Here is a 24,395-nt window from a genome sequence, read left to right as displayed (position 1 = left end):
AGCCACAATGTTGTTAGGGAAGGAAATACAGAATTTTGACCCAATGAAACTGAAGGAATGGCAAAATATTTTAAATTCAGGATGGTGAGTGGCTCGATGGAGAAATTACAGATGGTGGTGGTCCTATGATAGGGATTTCTCATTGAAAAGTATGGAGGTAAATAAAATACTGGCAAACATTTGAAGAAATGATTCAAAATAGACAACAAAAGTACAATCCATTGAAAAAGCATTATTTGAGCCTATACATGATTTGTAAAGGAAACTGGATGGACATTTCAAACTGGGAAGTTGGGGGTGGGGCGCTGGTTTGAGGCCAGGTGTTGATTTGGGATGTGAGACATACTGAGTTACTTTACAGAGAGACATGGCCTTGATGAGTTGAAAGGCCGCCACTATGCCATCCAGAATGAATCTGGCAGCATCTTCCTTTCCAGGATCCAATGAGTAAAACAGCAGCATGACAGAACTATTGCTTAACCTGACCTTCTGTTTCATGCCAGCGTACCCTGAGAATCACTGTACTACAACATAATCCAGCCATGTTATGGTCCTGTGTTCCAGATGTGCTTGGCCCGCACAGCTTGGCCCTTGTAACCAGGGTCACCACTTACTGAAGCCAAAAGCAGGAGAAGATTCTGCCTGTCTTCCTCAGTCTGAGCAATCAACCGAGCCAATCTTCTCTGACATATGTCCTTCATACTGTTCCCCTCCGGCTGAACCTATGTCTCTTCATCATCAGTTTGGTGTCAATGAATTAACTAAAACTTGAGTTATTCTGAATGGTGTCAGTTCTTGAAATTAGAACGCTGCAGGTCAATTTTTCACTGGATCTGTTTTTAAAGGAGCTGCCTCTCTGTAAGGAGTCAATACTGGTCTCCCCTTCAGTCAGGCAGTAGCTGGTGAAGGGCAAATGAATCACTATTTTTGAGAATTCACTTTTTGAAGGATTTCAGTGCTGGGTTGGACACGTGAAAAAATGCTTTTAAATCATTTCTCACTGAGTAGATTCATTTTGCAGTCTCAATATAAGGTGGATATTCACTGCAAGAATGAATCTTTCCACGATTCAGTGGCTGATTTGAAATTAGAGGCAGTCAAAATAACAACAGGAGGTTTCATTTCTCGTTTTGTTTACATTTAGCATGTTGGTTATCTTAAAAGCCCAACACCAAACAGAGAGCAGGCTGTAGCTTGATTACTGAGGTACAGAGAAATGTTTGGTCAATATGGTTGATTTTAGACATTGTATTAACAATCCGTCCATCACTTGTAGCCTCTAGTCTCTTTCTGTTTCACTTTCCTCTCTGTTTCACACATTGATCCACTCAACCTTCCTCTTTTGTACTTCCTCAGCTTCGATTTCTCGTCTCCTTCTCACTCTTCCTAGTCTTCACCTCTTCATTCAGATGAATTTCAGACTCACAGTTTCTCCAAATCCTGAACTCCCTATGCTCCAGAGTCTGCTTATTGTGGAACTCCAGCCCTCTCAGTCTCCCTTTCCTGCCACATTTGAGGTGTTCAAGCTTAGCATGGACTTAGAGCCCAAGCTTGGTGCCACTCAGGTGTTATTTTCCACTTTACCTCATCTTTGAACTTCTAGTGCTCCCTGCTGACCACCTTTCCTTCAGTTCTTCCCCAAAGCTACAGACAGCTCTTGCTGGATCAGCATTAGCTGCAGATCATTCTCAAGTCAAAATTACAAGGGAGAAGGGTTCAAATCCCACTCCAGTCACTTGGCCCCATTTTCCCAGCTGACAGTCCAATAGAGGACTGAAGTTACACTGTAGAACTCAAAAAATAAAAAATTGCAATTGGTGGAAATCTGAAACAAAATACTCAGCAATCCTGACAGCATTTATGGAAAGGGAAACAGCTGGACTGTCAGTGAGCTTAGACATTAATCCTGTTTCTCTCCATAACAGATGATTTAGTGATCTTTTCTGTACTTTCTGGTTTATCTTAGAAATCTAAAGGCGTCTGGATTGCTAGATCACAATCAGTCGCCTGAAGACTGCCATTCAAACAATGCTAGGTGATTAAAATGCTACCAGCATTTAGAGAGTTAACTGAATGATGACAGATGAAATAAACTTGGGGCAGGATTTTTTGGGATGGTGAGGTTTCCCATGCTGCCACAGGAAAGGTCGATAGGGAATGTAATCCAGAGGGTATTCCCTAACCCAACAGTCATTAGTGCCAAGCTAATCCCAAAGGAGCGGAGTGAGTGGAGGATGAACTGACAGGATATCTAGGCACGACCTGGTGAGCAGTCCTCAGTCTTACAGAGGTGTAAGAGTTGGGGGTCTGCTCAATTTGGGAGAGCAGGAGATGTGGATTATGGGGTAGGGTCTGACCCTGTGTGAGGGAAGGAATTGAGGCATGGTTGTAAATCTAATGGCGCAGGATGCCCATAAGATAAGCCCCTCCTTCTCACTCCTTTCTCTGAGACCTGCTCCACTGATAAAATAATGCCTGCTAGGCTACACACTAGCTGAAAAAGCAGCACCTGGCAGGATGAGGCATTTTAAGTGGCTGTTAATTGACCAGTTGGCCCAAGGACAGTGGATGATCAAACGCTATAAAAGGGACACTGGCAGAAGGTATGATGCTGACACACCATGTATTGCATTATACAAGCTCTCTTTCCAGTCATCATTTATTTCCTTCTAGTTTATGATCTGTCATGTTCTAGTTAGAATAGGGGTCTGCGATAGAACCACAACTATTCATTATACATTAACGATCCGGACAAAGGAACTGAGGATATTGTTTCTCAGTTTGCAGATGACACAAAGATAGGTGGAGGGGCAGGTAGTGTTGAGGAGGCAGGGAGGCTGCAGAAGGATGTGGACAGCCTAGGAGAGTGCAGAAAGAAGTGGCAGATGGAATACCATATGGGAATGCATGAGGTTATGCATTGTGGCAGGAAGAATAGAGGCATAGACTATTTCCTAAATGAGGAAACACTTTGGAAAACGGAAGCACAAAGGGACTGGTTTAGGATTCTCTTAATGTTAAGATGCAGGTTCTGTTGGCAGTTAGGAAGGCAAATGCAATGTTAGCATTAATTTTGAGAGAGCTAGAATACAAGAGTAGTGATGTACTGCTGAGGCTGTATAAGGCTCTAGTCAGACCACATTTGGAACATTGTAATGTGGTTTTGAGTCCTGTCTCTAAAGGAAGAATGTGCTGGCATTGGAGGCCCAGAGAAGGTTTACAAGAGTGATCCTATGGATGAAGGGATTGTCAAATGAAGAGCAGTTGAAGACTCTGGGTCTATGCTCAATGGAATTTAGAACGTTGAGGGGGATCTCATTGAAAAATCCAGAACACTGAGAGGCCTGGATAGACTGGATGTGGAGAAGCTGTTTCCATTAGTATGAAAAATTAGGACTTGAAGGCATAACCTCAGAGTGAAGGGAAGGCCTTTTAGAACTGAGATGAGGAAGAATTTCTTCCACTAGAGGGTGGTGAATCTGTGGAACTCATTGCTGCAGAAGGCTGTGAAGACCAAGTTATTGAGTGTATTTAAGACAGAGATAGATAGGATTTTGATTAGTAAGGGGATCAAGGGTGAAGGAGAGAATGGGTTGAGAAACATATCAACAATAATTGAATGGCGGAACAGACTGGATGGGCGTAATGCTGCTTTTATATCTTATGGCCTTATGGCCTAATTAAAATGTTAAAGATATTTGATAAATGCTTTGGACCAAAGCAAACCCCATCAAAATATAACAAGGAGATAGCCTAGACCCTAACTTTTATCTTGTTTAAAGGCAAGTGTAAAGCATTGCATTCCAGTTATGATTCAATTGGTCAAGTTACTAAACTTTAAACAAAACACACTTTATTATTGCACCATGGCTAAAATACAACAATCAATTGGCATGATTTTAATTCTATTGAAATATTTAACAGAATAATGTATTATTTAACTACTACTCATCAACTGTTTCAATATAGTAGTATCCCATAAACAAAGCCCTGGCAAAGGCAAATTCAACGAAACAGGTTTCCCTCACTTGTTATCTTCTCCAGTCCAGGAAAATGAATGCCGACAGAATGCATCTAGCAACAGTGAGAGACCTCAAACTTTTTGCAGCAGCTATATCTAGCACCTTCAACTTCAAAAACCCTAACTTCAACAACTGAAATCAAAATATTAAAACCATGGGTCTACGTGAGCCTGACTCCAGCCACTCATGTTTTCTTTTGTCTAAAAAAAACCTATTTACTCTGTTTTCCATGGAGCAGATACCTCAGCACCAGGTTTATAACACCCCTTCGTCAAGAGAACCAGAATATACAAAAGCTCTTAAAGGCACATATCAACACATAAAAGTAAAAACCGTTTCATGCGTTGAGTTTAATGGCTGCCACAGACTGCACATAGAGGTACTTGCAGCAAAGGTAGATGTCAAAGACCAAAACAAGCCAGCCATTACGCTAAATACAATCACCTTTCTATAAATATGCCTCTTTTCATGAGAAACAAAGAAAAAATGCATGAGCTATCATGTACAATTACATCTTAGTTGCCCAATTGCATAATCACAAAGAAAATCATTCATGAACAAAACAGTCTATTAACTCTTGTTAGTTCTACTTCTATCAGTTTCTGCACATCATAATATGTATTGACTTTAAATCATGTAGATATCCCACTGATATGGTTGGTTGTTCCTCTGGTATTTGTTCATTTCTAGGGTTGTTTTCCTTCTTCAAGGAGTGTCATTCCTGTGCTAGGTGCTGCTGCCAGGGTAATTGATGTTGCTTATTCATTTCTGTTGCTAGGGAGCAGTGGATCTCTGGGACTGAGGTTGTTCTATACTCTGTGCAGTTGGTGAGATTACACTTTCCTGATCATCTGATTGCAGTGTAAGAAAAGATTCTCTCGTTGTATGTAGATGTCTATGGTCCCAACAAATATATGTGGTTGTACACGTTCACTATGCATGATAAAGGTAACAACTGCTGTGTAGAGTTCCAAAGTTGTCACACAGGCTGATTCTCATTGACAGTTTACAGTGTGACTGGCTCATTAATATTCAGCTCTGGCAATGACCAGGCAGTTCTACCAAAGTGAAATTTGGCTTACTGTCATTTCACTTTAAGTCATCAATCACGCCTACTACAGCTTCCAACTCCTCTAGTATCTCACTTTTGCAAGAATGGCATGGGTGCAGTGTGACATTAGTCTTTGGACAGGGCTAATCTTCATGTCTTTGCGAGATGTGGTTTTCCACTTAATGACACTTTGTACAACTCTTTGCTGGATTTGCTTCATTTCTTTATGGATCCTTTAGTGATTTTCACTGCCCCCTCAGCTTTTCCATTTGCCTGGGAATAGTGTGGGAATGATGTATCATGTTGAATTTCCCAATCTTTCATGAAGCAACTGAACTTTGGGGCCATTGTCACTTAGCACAATGAGGGGAATTCTGAAATCGCCGGTGTGTTTTTAGAATTTGTCAATTTAAGTGGTAGTTATTAAAGTAAACTGGTCCACCTACAATTAGTCCAAGCAGAAAGCTACTGTGACAAGATAATCAGTTCCTATGAGAATGAAGTGGTCGACTACCAGCTTCATTCATAATCTGCTGTGATGTCAGGTGTTATCTGTGGCTCTTGAGCTTGCTGAACTTGGAACTCATTACTAGTATGGCAATGGTGGCTGTGTTCCTGGATTTTGTTTCCATGTTTTGTTAGTAGAGCAGGTCTCTTGCCCTTCTCAACTTGATCCAGTTCCTTGACCACTTAGAGTCATAGTCATAGAGATGTACAGTATGGAAACAGATCCTTTGGTCCAACTCGTCCATACCAACATGATATCCTAAATTAATCTAGTCCCATTTGCCAGCATTTGACCCATATCCCTCTAAACCCTTTCAATTCATATACCCATCAAGATGCCTTTTAAATGTTGTAATTATACCAGCCTCCACTACTTCCTCTGTCAGCTCATTCCATACACACATGACCCGCTGTGTGAAAAAGTTGCCCCTTAGGTTCCGAAAAATATTTCCCCTCTCCCCTTAAATCTATGCGCTGTAGTTTTGGACTCCCCCTAGCCTGGGGGAAAGACCTTGACTGTTCATCCTATCCATGCCCCTCATGATTTTATAAACCTCTATAAGGTCACCCCTCAGCGTCCATCACTCCAGGGAAAATAGCCCCAGCCTATTCAGCCGCTCCCTATAGCTCAAATCCTCCAACCTTGGAAACATCATTGGAAATCTTTTCTGAACCCTTTAAAGTTTAATAACATATTTCATGAACCAGGGAGACCAGAATTGAATGCAGTATTCCAAAAAAAAGTGGCCTAACCAATGTCCTGCACAGCCGCAACATACCTTCCCAAACCCTGTATTCAATGCACTGATTTTTTTTTGTACAGATGCACTTCAGCATCTCTTTATCATCTCTTTAGTGATAATGATCTATTTACTTTGTACTAGGTGCCACCTTGAGCTACCTCTTTACTACTTTATGTCCAACATTCTGTTATAACAACGTATGTGTCCCCTATCCTTTCATCACGACTTTGTGCAGTACTTGGAGAGGTGTAGAAGTCATTTTATTTGATCAAAACATTGCCTTTCAATGTCTCTGTGTTGATGACTACCTGAGCATGGCAAACTGGTACTTCCTGTTCAATCTAGATGATTTTACATTCTGTTGGAGCATCCTCAACTTTCTTAGTAGGAAGTGTTGACTTTGACAGTGGGTTGACAATGTACATCTCTGAAGAAGGGTCTAGGCCCGAAACGTCAGCTTTTCTGCTCCTCTGATGCTGCTTGGCCTGCTGTGTTCATCCAGCTCTACACCTTGTTATCCCTCTACATCTCTTCCTCTTCATTTTACATCACATCTATATGATAGCTCATAGCAAAATAACTTTCTTTGAAGACTCTTTCACGTACTTAAAATGGTTTGTGGCATATGCTTTGAAGTGGCTTGTGGTCAGACTCCACTGTCACTTTGTCTCTCCTACAGGTATTGATTAAAATGCTGACAAAGGGAGAGAATAGCCAAGCACTCTTTCTCAATCTGACCATGGCCCAGTTCAGTTTGCATTAATTACCCTTATGTAACTGCAAATGGAGGTCCTTGCTACATAAGGATTATCCAAGTCCTGTTTTAATGGCATCACACTGCAAGGTAACTTCATCATTGACTTTATAGCACCTATATTATTAGTAGGGACCTTGCATAGAAGATCACTTTCTGAGAACGAATTAGAAAATAACGTTCCTAAATCGTTGACAAATCCAACAAATGCTTGCGCTGCTTTCACATCTGCTGGTCACTGCATCTCTACTCCGACTCTCACCTTACTACAATCCAGGCAAAACACTTTTGCTTTAAGTGGAATTGAATTCACTCAACACTATAATCAGGAAATGGCTGAAGACACAAATTACCACACCCTAGCCAAGTTCTTCCAGTACAGTTACAACAATGTCATCCACCGACGGTGTGGCAAATTGTCCCAGTACACAAAAAGCAGGACAAATCCAACCTGGACAATTAACACCTCATCAGTTAACTCTCAATCATTAGTAAAGTGATGGAAGGGGTCACAACAGTGCTATTAAGCAGCACCTGCTCAACAATAACCTGTTCAGTGATGCTGAGTTTGGGTTCTGCCAGGGTGTCTCAGCTTCTGACCTCATTACAGCCTTGGTAAAGACATGGACAAAAGAGCTGAATTCCAGAGATGAGGTGAGTGGCAGCCCTTGACCTCAAGGTCTGAGTCAACCAAGTATGACGTCAAGCCACCCTAGGCAAAAGGAATTCAGCAGAAAATCTCTCCACTAATTAAAGTCATATCTGGCTCATAAAGAGATTATTGTGGTTGTTGGAGGTCAGTCATAGAGTCATAGAGATGTACAGCATGGAAACAGACCCTTTGATCCAACTCGTACATGCTGACCAGATATCGTAGATATATCTAGTCCCATTCGCCAGCATTTGGCCCATATCCCTCTAAGCCCTTCCTATTCCTATTCATCCAGATGCCTTCTAAATGTTGTAATTGTGCCAGCCTCCACTACTTCCTTAGGCAGCTCATTCCATACACGCACCACCCTCTGCGTAAAAAAGTTGCCCCTTAGGTCCCTTTTATATCTTTCTCTTCTCACCTGAAACCTATGTCCTCTAGTTTTTGACTCCCCCACCCCAGGGAAAAGACCTTGTCTATTTACTCTATCCATGCCCTTCATGATTTTATGAACCTCTACAGGTTACCCCTCACCCTTCGACACTCCAGGGAAAATCATCTTCGCTCTAGGACATCTCAACAGGAATTCCTCAGTGTAGTGTCCTAGGTCCAACTATCTTTAGCTGCTTCATCAATGACCTTCCCTCTGTCATAAGGTCAGAAGTGGGGATGTTCGCCATCGATTGTACAATGTTCAGCACCATTTGCGACTCCTCTGATACTGAAGCAGTCCATATTCAAATGTAACATGACCTGGACAGAATTCAGGCTTAGGCTGATAAGTGACAACTAACATTCACGCCACACAATAGCCAGGCAATGACCATCTCCAATAAGGAATAATCTAGTCAACAATGCTGGACATTCACAGAATTCCTCAATATTGATAGCCTTGGAGTTACCATTGACCTGAAACTGAACTGGACAGTCATACAAATGCACTGGCTACAAGAGGAGGTCAGAGGCAAGGAATCCTGTAGCAAGTAACTGAACTCCTGAATCCCCAAAGTATGACTACCATCTGCAAGGTACAAGTCAGGAGTGTGATGGAATACTCTCCAATTACCTAGATGGGTACAACTCCGACAACACTCAAGATGTTTTTCACCATCCAGGATAAAGCAGCCCACTTGATTGACACCATATCCACCAACATCAACTCTCTCCACCATCAACACTCAGTGGCAGCAGTGTGTACTATCTATAGGATGCATTGCTGAAATTTACCAAGGGTCCTTATACAACATCTTACAAACCAACACCTCTACCATCTGAAAAGACAAAGGCAGCAGATATATGGGAACACGACCACCTGCAAGTTCCCCTACAAGCCACCCACCATCTTGACTTGGAAATATATCACTCTTTCTTCACTTATCGCTGGGTCAAAATCCTGGAACTCCCTCCCTAACAGTATTGTGGGTCTACCTACAGCAGGTGGACTGCAGCAGTTCAAGAAGGCAGCTCATCACCACCTTTACAAGGGCAACTAAGGATGGGCAATAATGCTGGAAAGTGACCTATGTACTTAAGTTGAGGCATCTTCAATTGCACCTTTTTCTTCTGGTTTCATTCTTTTTTTGATCTCAGTTTTTCTTCTGCAGATCTATGTTGACTCCTTCATCTACTTTTACTTGCTTATTAACAGCAGCCAGCTCCTTAAAAAATAATTTCTTGGTCTTCTTTCCTTTCTTCCCATGTTTTAGCACCTCCTTGGTTAGTGGAGCTGCCATTAACTCTGTCGTGCTTTTTAGGCTGGACGTCAGGGAAGCTGCATCTCTCTTTGACAGATTGTGAGTTGGTCTCACATGCTCAATCACTTTGAGATGATATTCACCGGGCAGATAACCAAGATCTGCAAAAACATTTTTGTAATCTTCAAGGATCTGTTAGCAGCCTGTGGCTTAGTGCTCTGTGAAATGCTGTCTCTTCTGACACATGTAGTTTCTTTTTCAAAATAAATCAATTTATTCAGAGATGTTATTACTCACCCCTGGAGCAGGTGGGACTTGAACCCAGGCCTCCTGCTTCTTAGGTAGGGACATTTATAACACCACAAAAGCCATGCCAGCTTATTAGTGCAAGCTTTATACTTGCCTCAGCTGAAGTAAGTGGATTTTACTCAACATTTATTTAATATCTGGAGCTCCAAATCTTAATTCTTCCCTTTACTTTGGGCTGTTAGCTTCATTTGCACTCTGTGGATGAGAATCGTTCCATCATATCTTCAATCTTGTTAATGCTGACCTTGCTTTATGCAGTTCCTGTACGCTGTGACCTGTATGCCCCACTCTGTCTAAGTACCTCATGTTCGGTATGTCCTTGCTTACTATGATCTGCCTGTACTGCTTGCAAACAAAGCTTTTCACTGTACTTAGGTATACACGATAATAAATCAAATCAATCAATCAATCTCACAACGAGGACATCATCTTCAGATTACCCTGTTGAGCCACTTTGCACAGGTCACCGAAGCTCAGGATGTTGCACGAAGCACTAGTGTCAATCTGACACTTTACATTCACTTGGTGTTCTCTTTCTGTAGTTATCACTCGAACAGTGACATACCATTGATCACCTTTAGACCTAAGAATTCTTTTGAATGATGTGGAATGATTAATCAGAATCATCCTCCTACATCTCTCCAGCAGCATCTTTAAAGCCTTGTTTTCCTTCTTTCCTGCTAAACTCTTGTGTGTAAAGTGATGCAGCTACTTGCAGTTAGAGCACTGTTCTTCCTATTTTGGATCTTCTCCCTTTTCCTTTGTGTGATGTCCTGTACAACATTGACATTCTGCCTTCTGACCTTGATCTTCCTGCTAGCTTGAGGATTGAATGGTATTTTCACATCCCAGAGTTCCTCTGCTCTATTTCTCCCCAGTCAGATTGTGACCAGTCAGGCACTCACCTGGAATGGATACTGCCTGTCCAGGGGACAGTTATCCTCAGCAGTTACTCTTTCCACACACTTGACTTTTTCCATCTCGATTGACCCTTTCTTGCACCCACGTTTCTGAAAAGAAAATAGATTTAATTAAATTCATATAAATACTTAATCATGTGAGTTATTACTCTTCCACTAAGGATCCTGACTCTCTCTCTCCCCCGAGGTTGTTGTCAATCCCACTCCCACTCCTGCTCCTACTCCTGCTCCCACTCCCACTCCTGAAGGTGATGACTCGCTCCCCTTTCCTGAAGCTTCAGACCCTGCTTCCCAGTGCAGGTTGCTTCAGGTTTTCCCTTGGCTTGGAGAATTGATATTACTTCAGATCGGTGACATTCTCCTGCAGTGAACTGAGCGAAAATTTGTTGAATTAGGAGGAGTGTCATGGATGCATTCTCTCCTCATCATTTTCAGTTGTTTCAGTGATGGGAGTCCGGGAGGAAGCGCAAGGGCATCCTGGGAAGGTAAGCTTTTCGATTATAAAAGTCCTACCTCGTGTGACTGAGGCCTTTCAGTTGTTTCAGCGGTGGGAGTCTGGGAGGAAGCGCAAGGGCACCCTGGGAAGGTAAGCTTTTCGCTTATAAAAGTCTTGCCTCGCGTGACTCCATTTTTGCAGCAGCAGTGAGAGCAAGGACCAGGGGGCTGCCGGGAAGGTAAGTTAATCCTTTAAAAACTTACCTCGTGAATAGGCGGAGTGCACGCTGAGCAGGAGAGGACACGGGACAGCTGAGTAAGTGAGGTAATATATTTGGGCGGTTGCTTTACCCGAAACACTACCTAGGTAGTGTCTCCCACCCATCCTCCTCCTCTAACCAAAAAAAAGGTTCTGAGCGCCGATTTGGTAAGGTTACTAGTTTTCTTTTTCAATAGTCTGTTTGGGAATTCAGAATAGTGGGAATGGATGTTAGGGCAGTTGCATGCTCCTCCTGTAGAATGTGGGAGGTAAGGGTCACCACTAGTGTCCCCACTGACTTCATCTGCGGGAAGTGCACCCAACTCCAGCTCCTTGGAAACCACGTTAGGGAACTGGAGCTGGAGCTGGATGAACTTCGGATCATTTGGGAGGCTGAGGGGGTAATTGAGAGGAGTTACAGGGAGGTAGTCACACCTCAGGTACAGGAAAAAGGTAGATGGGTTACAGTCAGGGGATGGAAAGGGAACAGGCAGACAGTGCAGGGATCCCCTGTGGCCATTCCCCTCAATAACAAGTATACCATTTTGGGTACTGTTGTGGGGGACGACTTACCAGGGGTAAGCCATGGAGTACAGGTCTCTGGCACAGAGTCTGTCCCTGTTGCTCAGAAGGGAAGGGGGGAGAGGAGGAGAGCATTGGTCACTGGGGACTCCATAGTTAGGGGGACAGATAGGAGATTCTGTGGGAACGAGAGAGACTCGCGGTTGGTGTGTTGCCTCCCAGATGCCAGGGTCCGTGATGTCTCGGATCATGTTTTCGGGATCCTTAAGGGGGAGGAGGAGCAGCCCCAAGTCGTGGTCCACATAGGCACCAATGACATAGGTAGGAAAAGGGATGGGGATGTAAGGCAGAAATTCAAGGAGCTAGGGTGGAAGCTTAGAGCTAGAACAAACAGAGTTGTTATCTCTGGTTTGTTACCCGTGCCACGTGCTAGCGAGGTGAGGAATAGGGAGAGAGAGCAGTTGAACACGTGGCTAAAGGGATGGTGCAGGAGGGAGGGATTCAGATACCTGGATAATTGGGGCTCATTCTGAGGTAGGTGGGACCTCTACAAACGGGATGGTCTACACCTGAACCAGAGGGGTACCAATATCCTGGGCGGGGAATTTGGTAATGCTGTTTGGGAGGGTTTAAACTAATTCAGCAGGGGGATGGGTACCTGAATTGTAGCTCCAGTGTACAGGAGGTTGAGAGTAGTGAGGTCATGAATAAGGTTTCAAGGTCGCAGGAGTGTACCGGCAGGCAGGAAGGTGGTTTGAAGTGTGTCTACTTCAAAACCAGGAGCATCCGGAATAAGGTGGGTGAACTTGCAGCATGGGTTGGTACCTGGGACTTCGATGTTGTGGCCATTTCGGAGACATGGATAGAGCAGGGACAGGAATGGTTGTTGCAGGTTCCGGGGTTTAGATGTTTCAGTAAGATCAGGGAAGGTGGTAAAAGAAGGGGAGGTGTGGCATTGTTAGTCAAGGACAGTATTACGGTGGCAGAAAGGACGTTTGATGAGGACTCGTCTACTGAGGTAGTATGGGCTGAGGTTAGAAACAGGAGAGGAGAGGTCACCCTGTTGGGAGTTTTCTATAGGCCTCCGAAAAGTTCCAGAGATGTAGAGGAAAGGATTGCAAAGATGATTCTGGATAGGAGCGAAAGTAACAGGGTAGTTGTTATGGGGGACTTTAACTTTCCAAATACGGACTGGAAATGCTATAGTTCGAGTACTTTAGATGGGTCAGTTTTCGTCCAATGTGTGCAGGAAGGTTTCCTGACACAGTATGTAGATAGGCCAACAAGAGACGAGGCCACATTGGATTTGGTACTGGGTAATGAACCAGGCCAGGTGTTAGATTTGGAGGTAGGTGAGCACTTTGGTGATAGTGACCACAATTCGGTTACGTTTACTTTAGCGATGGAAAGGGATAGGTATATACCATAGGGCAAAAGTTATAGCTGGAGGAAAGGCAATTATGAGGCGATTAGGCAAGATTTAGGATGCACAGGATGGAGAAGGAAACTGCAGGGGCTGGGCGCAATTGAAATGTGGAGCTTGTTCAAGGAACAGCTACTGCGTGTCCTTGATAAGTATGTACCTGTCAGGCAGGGAGGAAGTGGTCGAGCGAGAGAACCGTGGTTTACTAAAGAAGTTGAATCTCTTGTCAAGAGGAAGAAGGAGTCTTATGTAGAGATGAGGCGTGAAGGCTCAGTTAGGGCGCTTGAGAGTTACAAGTTAGCCAGCAAGGACCTAAAGAGAGAGCTAAGAAGAGCCAGGAGGGGACATGAGAAGTCTTTAGCAGGTAGCATCAAGGAAAACCCTAAAGCTTTCTATAGGTATGTCAGGAATAAAAGAATGACTAGAGTACGATTAGGGTCAGTCAAGGACAGTAGTGGGAAGTTGTGCGTGGAGTCCGAAGAGATAGGAGAGGCGATAAATGAATATTTTTCGTCAGTATTCACACAGGAAAAAGACAATGTTGTCGAGGAGAATACTGAGATACAGGCTATTAGACTAGACGGGATTGATAAGGAGGAGGTGTTAGCAATTCTGGAAAGTGTGAAAATAGATAAGTCCGCTGGGCCGGATGGGATTTATCCTAGGATTCTCTGGGAAGCTAGGGAGGAGATTGCAGAGCCTTTGGCTTTGATCTTTATGTCGTCATTGTCTACAGGAATCGTGCCAGAAGACTGGAGACTAGCAAATGTTGTCCCCTTGTTCAAGAAGGGGAGTAGAGACAACCCTGGTAATTATAGACCAGTGAGCCTTACTTCGGTTGTGGGTAAAGTGTTGGAAAGGATTATAAGAGATAGGATTTATAATCATCTAGAAAGGAATAATTTGATTAGGGATAGTCAACACGGTTTTGTGAAGGGTAGGTCGTGCCTCACAAACCTTATTGAGTTCTTTCAGAAGGTGACCAAACAGGTGGATGAGGGTAAAGCGGTTGATGTGGTGTATATGGATTTCAGTAAAGCATTTGATAAGGTTCCCCACGGTAGGCTATTGCAGAAAATACGGAGGCATGGGATTGAGGGTGATTTAGCGGTTTGGATCAGAAATTGGCTAACTGTGAGAAGACAGAGGATGGTGGTTGATGGGAAATGTTCATCCTGGAGTTCAGTTACTAGTGGTGTACCGCAAGGATCTGTTTTGGGGCCACTGCTGTTTGTCATTTTTATAAATGACCTGGATGAGGGCATAGAAGGATGAGTTAGTAAATTTGCGGATGACACTAAAGTTGGTGGAGTTGTGGATAGTGTGGAAGGTTGTTGCAGGTTACAGAGGGACATAGATAAGCTGCAGAGCTGGGCTGAGAGGTGGCAAATGGAGTTTAATGCAGAAAAGTGTGAGGTGATTCACTTTGGAAGGAATAACAGGAATACAGAGTACTGGGCTAATGGTAAGATTCTTGGTAGTGTGGATGAGCAGAGAGATCTCGGTGTCCATGTACATAGATCACTGAAAGTTGCCACCCAGGTTGATAGGGTTGTTAAGAAGGCGTACGGTGTGTGAGGTTTTATTGGTAGAGGGATTGCGTTTCGGAGCCATGAGGTCATGTTGCAGCTGTACAAAACTCTGGTGCAGCCGCACTTGTAGTATTGCGTACAGTTCTGATCGCCGCATTATAGAAAGGATGTGGAAGCTTTGGAAAGGGTGCAGAGGAGATTTACCAGGATGTTGCCTGGTATGGAGGGAAGGTCTTATGAGGAAAGGCTGAGGGACTTGAGGCTGTTTTCGTTAGAGAGAAGAAGGTTAAGAGGTGACTTAATAGAGACATACAAGATGATCAGCGGATTAGATAGGGTGGACAGTGAGAGCCTTTTTCCTTGGATGGTGATGGCTAGCACGAGGGGAAATAGCTTTAAATTGAGGGGTGATAGATATAGGACAGATGTCAGAGGTAGGTTCTTTACTCAGAGAGTAGTAAGGGCGTGGAATGCCTGCAATAGTAGTAGACTCGCCAACTTGAAGGGCATTTAAATGGTCATTGGATAAACATATGGAAGATAATGGAATAGTGTAGGTTAGATGGGCTTCAGATTGGTTTCACAGGTCGGCGCAACATCGAGGGCCGAAGGGCCTGTACTGCGCTGTAATGTTCTATGTTCTATGTTCTAACACATGCAAATGACTGGGATACAAATCATTCTATGCTGTGCCCCTTTGTAGTACATTGCTTTGCCTAATGTGAGAGAGGAAAATCACTTCCTAGTTAACTGTGAGATTCTTTTGTATTTAACAAGATATATTTTGTTGTATGTTTGCAACTAGTTACAGGTCACATTGAGATGATGGACTTTATTCCAGAGGACCAGATGCTGGGTCCTTCGAATTCCTAAACTATTTGCTCACAGCTCCATATGGTATCATGAAAGTGGCATTCCTCAGTATTCGCCCTTTCAGACCCTTTTCAGGCCTCTGATAAATTTCCTTTGGTAGACAGTTGCGTCAAATGAATATTTGGCCCCTTGTTCATGTCATTGAGGAGCTGAACACTGCTTTGGGAAATTGGTCCCTGATGACCAAAGAGGGTATCTGGCCAGATCCACTCCTGAGGATATATTACTGCCTGAATTTCCCATCTCTACCCCCAATTCCCCTTGTGCTACAGCCCCTGGTCTTCAAAGCTTGCTTGCTCAGATCACACAGAAAAGCCCTGAGCCTCCTCCAACTTGAAGAACATCTGGACTTTGTGCCTGAATTTCAAGGAGCCATGACCAGACACATCAGGAATTGCCTTTTTCTTTGACTTGTGAGGGTCCCTGAGCCCTTCATATCTGGCTGAAAGGCACTCGCCAAGAGGAAGAAACAGAAAAAAGAAAGAGTAACACTTGAAAATGAAGGGTATAAGACCTGTCACATTCATCAGATTTACTGGTCCTTTGACAATTCTGAAGTTGAGTCATTCCGGACCCAAAATGCTCATTGTTTTTCCCTCTCCACAGCTGCTGACCGACCTGCTGAGTAAAGTTTTTGAGAAGATTTGTAGCTGGGGATGTGGAAAAGATTGTAGACTCGCTCGGTAAGCCAGTGTGTTTGTTTGCTGTTTCGTCACCCTGCTAGGTAACATTGTCAGTGCACCTCTGGTGAAGCGTTGGTGTTTTGTCCTGCTCATTAATTATGTGCCTCAGTTTGCTGGGGTGATTGGTATCACTTCCATTTCTGTTTTTCAGTGGTTTGTATATCAGGTCGAGTTCAATGTGTTTGTTGATGGAGTTCTGGTTGGAATGCCAGGCCTCCAGGAATTCCCTGGCATGTCTCTGTTTGGCTTGTGCTATTATGGATGTGTTGTCTCAGTCGAATTCGTGTCCTTCTTTGTTCATGTGTATTGAGACCAGTGAGAATTGGTCGAGTCTCATGGTGGCTAGTTGGTGTTCGTGTCTCCTTATTGTCAGTTTTCTTCCAGCTTGGCCTATGTACTGTTTCTCACAGTCCTTGCATGGTATTTTGTATATTGCGTTAGTTTTATTGGTTGTGGGTATCGGATCCTTTACGTTCGTTAATAGCTGTCGCAGGGTGGTTATTGGTTTGTGGGCTGCCCTGATACTTAGGGGTTTAAGAAGTGTAGTAGTCAGGGTAGCAATCACACCGGCTCAGCAAGCAAGTCTACAATCTCAGACCTGCTGAGATTCTTCAGCATTCTCCATGTGTGTTTCTGATTCTTCTCTCTGGGCCCATGTTCATAGACTCGCCACTGCATTCTCCATTCTTTAGCTGCCTCTGCTAGATTCATTCAATGGAAAATGTTCTTATAAAGTGCCACAGACTTGTTTCGAGATATGACAGCCAACTCAATGATACCCACACTTACCCACCACTCCCCTTCCCATCTGCTGTGACATTCTATCACCAGGCCTGGCTTTACAAAGGCGACATTCCCATCCTGGCCTTGCTCAGCCTAACACTCCTGTTTCTTACTGGGTGTACAATATATATGTTCATGTAATGGCTAATAAATCTAATGACATATCCCAACATGTAATAACATGCTCCGCTGGAATATTATGAAACAAAATATGACACTGAGCTATTGGAAACAGCAGCAGAACCTGCTGGAAACATTCAGCAGGCCGGGAGAATCTGTGGAGACAGAAACAGAATTAATATTTCAGGTTCGAAACAAAGACATTGTTTCTCATCAAAGATCAAATAATTCAGGGGAGGCGATGGCCTAGTGGCACTGTCTCCCGACTGTCAACCCAGGGACACAGGTAATGTTCCAGGTTTGAATCCCGCCATGGCAGATGGTAGAATTTGGATTCAACCAAAATCTGGAATTAATAGTCTAATGATCATAGAACCATAGAACCCCTACAGTGTGGAAACAGGCCATTTAACCCAACAAGTCCACACCGCCCCTCCGAAGAGCATTCCACCCAGACCCATTCCCCTACCCCTGCATTTCCCATGTCTAACCCACCTAACCTAAACATCCCTGAACACTATGGGGCAATTTACCATGGCCAAACCACCTACCCTGCACATCTTCGGACTGTGGGAGGAAACCGGAGCGCCCGGAGGAAACCCACGCAGACACGGGGAGAACGTGCAAACTCCACACAGTCACCAGAGGCTGGAATCGAACCCGGGTTGCTGGTGCTGTGAGGCAGCAGTGCTAACCACTGAGCTACCGTGCCGCCCTGATGATGACCACGAATCTATTGCCGATTGTCAGGGGAAAATCCCAGCTGATTCATTAGTCCCTTTAGGGAAAGAAACTGCCATCTTTACCTGGTCTGGTCTACATGTGACTCCAGATCCACATCAATGTAGTTAACTCTCAATTGCCATCTGGACAATTAGGGGTGGGCAATGAATGCTGGCCTAGCCAGAGATACCCACATCCCATGAATAAATGAATTTTCAAAAGTTGCAATCATGTTGGATCTAATTCTGATCTTAACTCCACGTACCTACCTGACCCCACAACCTTTCACCGCTTTCTCAATCAAAAATCTCTCCAACTCAACCTAGATTATATTAAGCGACCGAAAGCCCACTGTCTTCCAGAAAAATGAATTCCAAACACAAACATTCCTCTGAGAGAAGAAACACCTCCTTTTCTCTGTCCTAAATGGTGAAAGTGTTAACTTCAAGGAAGCTGGAGAGACTCTGATTGGATAATTGTTCAGAGGATTGTTGGACTAGACAACATTCTAGCATCTGGCAGGGGGTGGGGCGAGTCCTTGGAGGGATTTGTAAATTCTGTAAATGAGGATGAGGAGAATTTTAGCATCAGACCATTGTAGTTCAGAGAACACAAAGGATGATAGGAGGTTGGGACCTAGTGCGAGTTAAGACACAGGCAGCAGAGTTTTGGATGCCTTAGACTTACAGAGGATAAATAGGAGGTTGGACATCTGGCACTATTTGAATGTGTTGACCTGACAAATCAGGGCCAGCAATCTCTGACTCAACACATTACAAGTGCAGTACACCACATAGAGCTTTCAGGCTAAATTAGATTGCTATCTCTCAAGTCTTCAGAAATAATCAAGATCTCTTGGGTGAGTAATGGATTCTTAGGCCCAATGTCTCCAGGTACTCTAAATTTACCATGGCATTTAGTGCTCAATTGAGGAACAGACACTAAAATTCACTGTGTTGTCCAATCTTATTGCCTTTGTTCCTTCCCCTCATCCACAGAAATGTGGTCAATAGTGCTTTGGATGTTTAGATAGTTAGCTGCCCTGCTGCTCCTTTAGCAGGAAAACCAAGGGCTGTGCCATCAGAATCAATTCCTTCTCTGTCATAAGCAGATTAATCACGACAAGCTGAGGAGAAGCGAAGGGGTCAAACATCAACCTGTTATTATTCAGCGCACATGGCTGGTGAATGTGGGGTTTGGTTGAGGTTTCTGTCAAGAGTGTAAGCCCCCTACAATGAATAGTTGTTCAGGATCACCCAACAAACCACAGCGATGTAGAGGATGTAAAGTGATTACATAGAACAGATGCCCTAATTGGACTTGAAGGCTGCATTTTCACAGAATTGGGTCAACCTCAGATGCCCTTAAAAATGACAAGCAGGTAACAAATGCAAAAGGACTAGCCATCAATTCAAGTGGATTCCATTTTATCATGACAAAGCAGCCTGCTTGATTGGCGCCACATTCACGACTTTAAATATCTACTCCCAAAACCACCATCAATACTCCTTAGACAGCATCTTGTAAAACACAGTCCCTCCCATCTAGAAGGACAAGAGCAGCAATTACATGGGAACACCACCCCCTACAAGTTCCTCTCTAACACACTCATCTCTTGCCTTGGAAATATATTGCTGTTCCTTCACTGTCACTGGGTCAAAATCCTGGAACTCCCTCCCTTAGGGTATTGTGGGTCATGCTACAGCATGTGGACTGAAGTGGTTCAAGAAGGCAGCTCACTAACACCTTCTCAAGAGCAACTAGGGATGGGCAATAAATGCTCATTAGCCAGCGATGTCCGTGTTTCATGACAGAAAAATGAAAACTGTTTCTACTCACATTCCCTGCTGAAGAGCATTGTTACAGTTAATATCTGGGCTTCAGCTGCATCAGAAACCTCTAATAATGGACACTTACCATTCGTTCGCTGTCATATTCATAGTAGGAGATTTTGGTGTCAGTCAGGATGAATAATCTCTCTTTGTAGTTGAGTGGTGACGTCTTTTTCTTCTGCTGTGATCTCTTAACGAATACCTCCTCCATGAGTGCATTTGATGGGAGCAGACAACCACTGAGAGATCCTGTCAGAGAGAAACAAGGACGCTGAAAAATTGAAGTAGAAACAAAACAGTTGGTCCATGAATGCCAATCATCTTGCCCTCCCCTAATCCAAGGACAGTCCTGTTGGAAGATTCTTAACAAGACTCCTTTACATGTGACTTCAATTCCAGCTTTACTTCAACCATTGGGTCAGATCATTGAGTCACCTAGAATGGCATCATTCTAAATGATGGGAACAGGATTTCTAATTGACATTACTGCTACTGCACCCTTGGAAAACATGGTACAAATCAGATGTACAGGCTCATTAACCAATAGGTGTGGGTTTTCCCCTAATAATAAGGATATGAAGGATGGCGCTAGGACATGGGTGTCATATGCTGCAGTACCAATTACTGGTGGCTTGTGGTCACAGCAATCTCCTTTCTACTCTTTTAAAACAAAATATTACCATCCTACTGGAGCACTGTAGTAAAAACAAAATCAAACAAGTAATGGAAACTTATAGAAGACTAAATGAAACTTATCAAAATCAAATCAAAATATTATTACCTGGGATAATGATGCACTTCAGCCCCTGTGGTGCCCACTGATCTCTAAAGGCCTCTATTGTGCTGGTGTACACTGCATGCCCCACCTCAATAGCTACCCGAATGTGACATAACTGTGGAAGGGCGTTAGATGGTTGAGTCCTATAACCCCCTTCATGACCTGCTGCCTCAACCTATTGATGGCCACTTTGTCCAGGACAGGAGCAAACTCATAAGGAAGCCTTCCAATCTGTCCACGGCCCCTACAAATCCTGAGTATAATGGTCTATCAAATTAGCAGTGGCATAACATGAATATGATCAAGCTTTAACAAGAATAGGCATTTGCCTTACACAACAAGATGCTTTTTGCTGCATTATAGCAATAGGTGCAAGCTACATTACCTAGTCACTGTAATTATGCCTAACTATCAGGACCCAGAGATGACAAGTCTGTCTCTGTAGAGACCTCGTACTAGACTGCTTCTTTTCCACCTATTGACTTTCACCATCCAACTGGGTTGAGCTATATGAAACTTCAGCATTAACTCTTTCAAAAACATTATCTTATACAACAATGGGATCAACTGGGAGACCACAATGGTGCAGCCTGGCAGTGTAGCTGGCAAGGAAATTGGAGTCCACTGCAAGGAAAGAGAGTATGTGGAATGGGCCAAGGTTAATAGCACAAAGGCAGCGGAGAGTTTGAGAAACAGGGTGGCAAGGTAGAGTTGGGTGCCAATGGAGTGCACTTAATGCTTGACACCATAGCTGATGAGTTTATGTCAAGAAAGAGGAGGTAACTTGGGCTAGATCACTGAGGGACTGCGTATGTAATGAATTCAGGGGGGAAGGTCTCAGTTGCTCGAAATACTCTGGCCATGATTAGACAGACAAGAGTGGAAGCAAATGAGGGTCAGTAATTGCACTGGACAATAGTAGGTAGGTGCTGGTGGAGGATAGGATGGACACCTGTCTATGGTTGCTGAGAGTTCAAAGAAGAACACAGATCATATTGTCCATGGAGAATGTAACAGTGAAGATTGTTTTAGCTTCATAAGTAATTCAGAAATTTGGCAAGAGGGATTCCAGGAAAGACCTTTGAACAAGATGGCATGGAGCTTAGACAGTGTAATATATTAACATACCTTGAAACGGAAAGTGGGGGCTGGTTGTGTAGTTGCAAACCAAAAGCCCAGGCTAATACTGGGTAGACTTAGGTTGAAAACCCAACATAGAATCTGATGGAATCTAAATTCAATTAATAAAATAGTCTCAATATGATGGTGACCATGAAGCTATTTTAATTGTTATAAAAACATATCCTGATTTCTAACGTCCTTTCGGGAAGGAAATCTGCTGTCCTTCCATGGTCTGGACTACATATGACTCCAAGCCACAGCAATGAGATTGACTCGTAACTGCCCTCTGAAATGGCCTAGCTAGTTACTCACTTCAAGGGAAATTGGGGATGGAGAATAAATACTGTCCCAAACAGTGAGATACATATCCCATGAGAATAAAGAGGTTTTAAAAAAGGTATGATAGGTCATGGATGTGTGTTTACTGAGCAAGGGATGTTAATGGTGGCCGTACTGAGACAGTTCCTTCGGAGAAGACTCCTTAACGTATTATGTAGCAGAGCAGCCAATGAGCAGGACAAAACAAAACTACTTACACTTTTTTGAGGAGAGATGTTTCATGAAGAAAAATGTCCTAACCATTTTTTACAGAGCTATAATTAAACAAAATGGACACCAAGTTAAAGAAGGAGATATGAGGAGAGCTGACTGTAAGGTCTGAAACCTGATCGATAAGAAAGTAGTTTAGGGTGAGAGTTCCAGAGAGTTTTTTTTGTGTTTTACTGAGATCTGTCGCTCGATTGAATTTTAATATGAAAGATAGGTATGAAGTTATCCCAGAGCAGTGTTTTGAGCAGTAAGACTGTGCAAACACTGGGTTTTTGAGCAAAGTGTTTGTCATTTATGTGAATGATTTGGATGAGAATATAGAAGGCATGGTTAATAAGTTTGCAGATGACTCCAAAATTGGTGGCATGGTAGATAGTGAATAAGGTTTTCTAAGATTACAAGGTGATCTTGATCAAATGGGTTAGTGGGCTGAAAAATGGCAGATGGAGTTCAATCTGGATAAATGTGAGATATTGCATGTTGTTACAACAAACGAGGGTAGGGCTTATACAATTAATAGTTGGGTCCTGGATAGTGTTGTAGAACAGAGGGACCTAGGGTTAGGGTACATAATTCTTTGACGTTTGTGTCATGCATAGACAGGTTGGTTAAAAAGGCGTTTGGCACGCTTGCCTTCATTGCTCAGCCCTTCGCGTACAGGAGTTGGGAAGTCACGTTGAGGTCATACGGAACGTTGGTGAGGCCTCTTCTGGAATAATGTGTTCAGTTCTGGTCGCCCAGCTATAGGAAGGATGTTATCAAGCTGGAGAGGCTTCAGAAAAGATTCACCAGAATGTTGCCGGGTATGGAAGGTTTGAGTTATAAAGAAAGGCTGGATCGGCTGGATTTTTTTCACGAGCGTAGGAGGTTGAGACGTGACCTGATAGAAATTTATAAAATAATGAGAGATATAGATAGAGTTAGTGGTAATTGTCTTTTCCCTAGGATGGGGCATTTCAAGACTAGGGGGCACATTTTTAAGGTGAATGGGGAAAGATTTTAAAAAGACGTAAGGGGCAAACATTTTACTCAGAGAATGGTTCGTGTGTGGAATGAACTTCATGAGAAAGTGGTGGATGCAGGTACAATTGCATCATTTAAAAGAAATTTGGCTAGATACATGAATAGGAAGGGCTTGGAGGATATGGGCCAGGAGCAGGCAGGAGGGACTAGTCTAGTTTGGGATTAGTTGGGCATGGACAAGTTGGACCAAAGGGTCTGCTTCTGTGCGAGATGACTGTATGACTCTATAAGTGGGTTGTGTTTGTTTTTCGGTATTTTCTGGGTCTGTAGATTGTTAGTAGGGTTTTAGTAGGGTGACGTGCTCTTCCTGTTGGATGTGGAAGATCTGGGAGAATTTCAATGTTCCTGCAGACTATGTCGTCCAGAATACATGGATTGGTTGGACCAGCAATTAGAGGCAATGCGGAATTTACAAGAACCAGGGAGTGTGATAGTTGGCAGTTTCAGAAAGGTGGAAACACCGCAGATACATTTAGGTGGATGGGCAACCGTATAGAGTTGGGACGTAATGTTGTGGCTGTACAGGACATTGGCGAGGCCGCTTTTCGAATGCTGCATTTAATCCTGGTCTCCCTTCAATAGGATTGAAGGGTTTGAGCTATGGGAAGAGGCGGAATAAGCTGGGGCTACTTCCCCTGGAGCATCGGAGACTGACGGGTGACCTAATAGGGGCTTATAAAGTCATGAGGGGTATAGATAGGGTGAAAGCCACGGCATTTTTCCCAGGGTAGGGGTGTCCAAAACTAGAGGGCAGAGGTTTAAGGCGAGAGAGGAAAGATTTAAAGGGGACCTGAGAGGTAACATTTTCACACAGTGTTCGCAAACCCTTCAATCCCGGCAACATCCTTGTAAATCTTTTCTGAACCCTTTCAAGTTTAACCACATCTTTCCTAGTCAAGGGAGACCAGAATTAAGTGCACCATTCTAAAAGCGGCGTCACCAATGTCCTGTACAGCCACAACATGACGTCCCAACTCTATACTCAGTGTTCTGACCAATGAAGGCAAGTGTGCCAAACGCCATCTTCACCACCCTGTCTATCTGTCTTTTAGTGTATGGAATGAGCTGCCAGACGTGGTGGTGGAG

The 24,395-nt window shown here is 43.5% G+C and overlaps 1 protein-coding gene across 7 annotated transcripts in view; it reads right to left on the bottom strand.

Moving 5' to 3' along the window:
- btk (Bruton agammaglobulinemia tyrosine kinase) overlaps positions 1-24,395 on the bottom strand; it is a 116,519-nt gene that overhangs the window by 57,502 nt on the left and 34,622 nt on the right. For 6 of the 7 annotated variants that reach the window (XM_048604853.1, XM_048604858.1, XM_048604856.1 and 3 more), the window contains 2 exons: positions 19,923-20,086; positions 10,638-10,742 (listed from right to left, as the gene is read on the bottom strand). In XM_048604853.1, coding sequence (XP_048460810.1) covers positions 10,638-10,742; positions 19,923-20,048 — 231 coding nt within the window. In that variant the 5' untranslated portion in view covers positions 20,049-20,086. Of the gene's footprint in view, positions 1-10,637; positions 10,743-19,922; positions 20,109-24,395 lie in introns of all 7 variants that reach the window. The other variant, XM_048604855.1, reaches the window with a different exon arrangement.

Source organism: Rhincodon typus, chromosome 14 (assembly GCF_021869965.1).
Source record: "Rhincodon typus isolate 14 chromosome 14, sRhiTyp1.1, whole genome shotgun sequence".
NCBI classification, from domain to species: Eukaryota; Metazoa; Chordata; class Chondrichthyes; order Orectolobiformes; family Rhincodontidae; genus Rhincodon; species Rhincodon typus.
The sequence above is the reverse complement of the archived record's forward strand: the minus strand, read 5'-3'. Positions and strand labels throughout refer to the sequence as shown.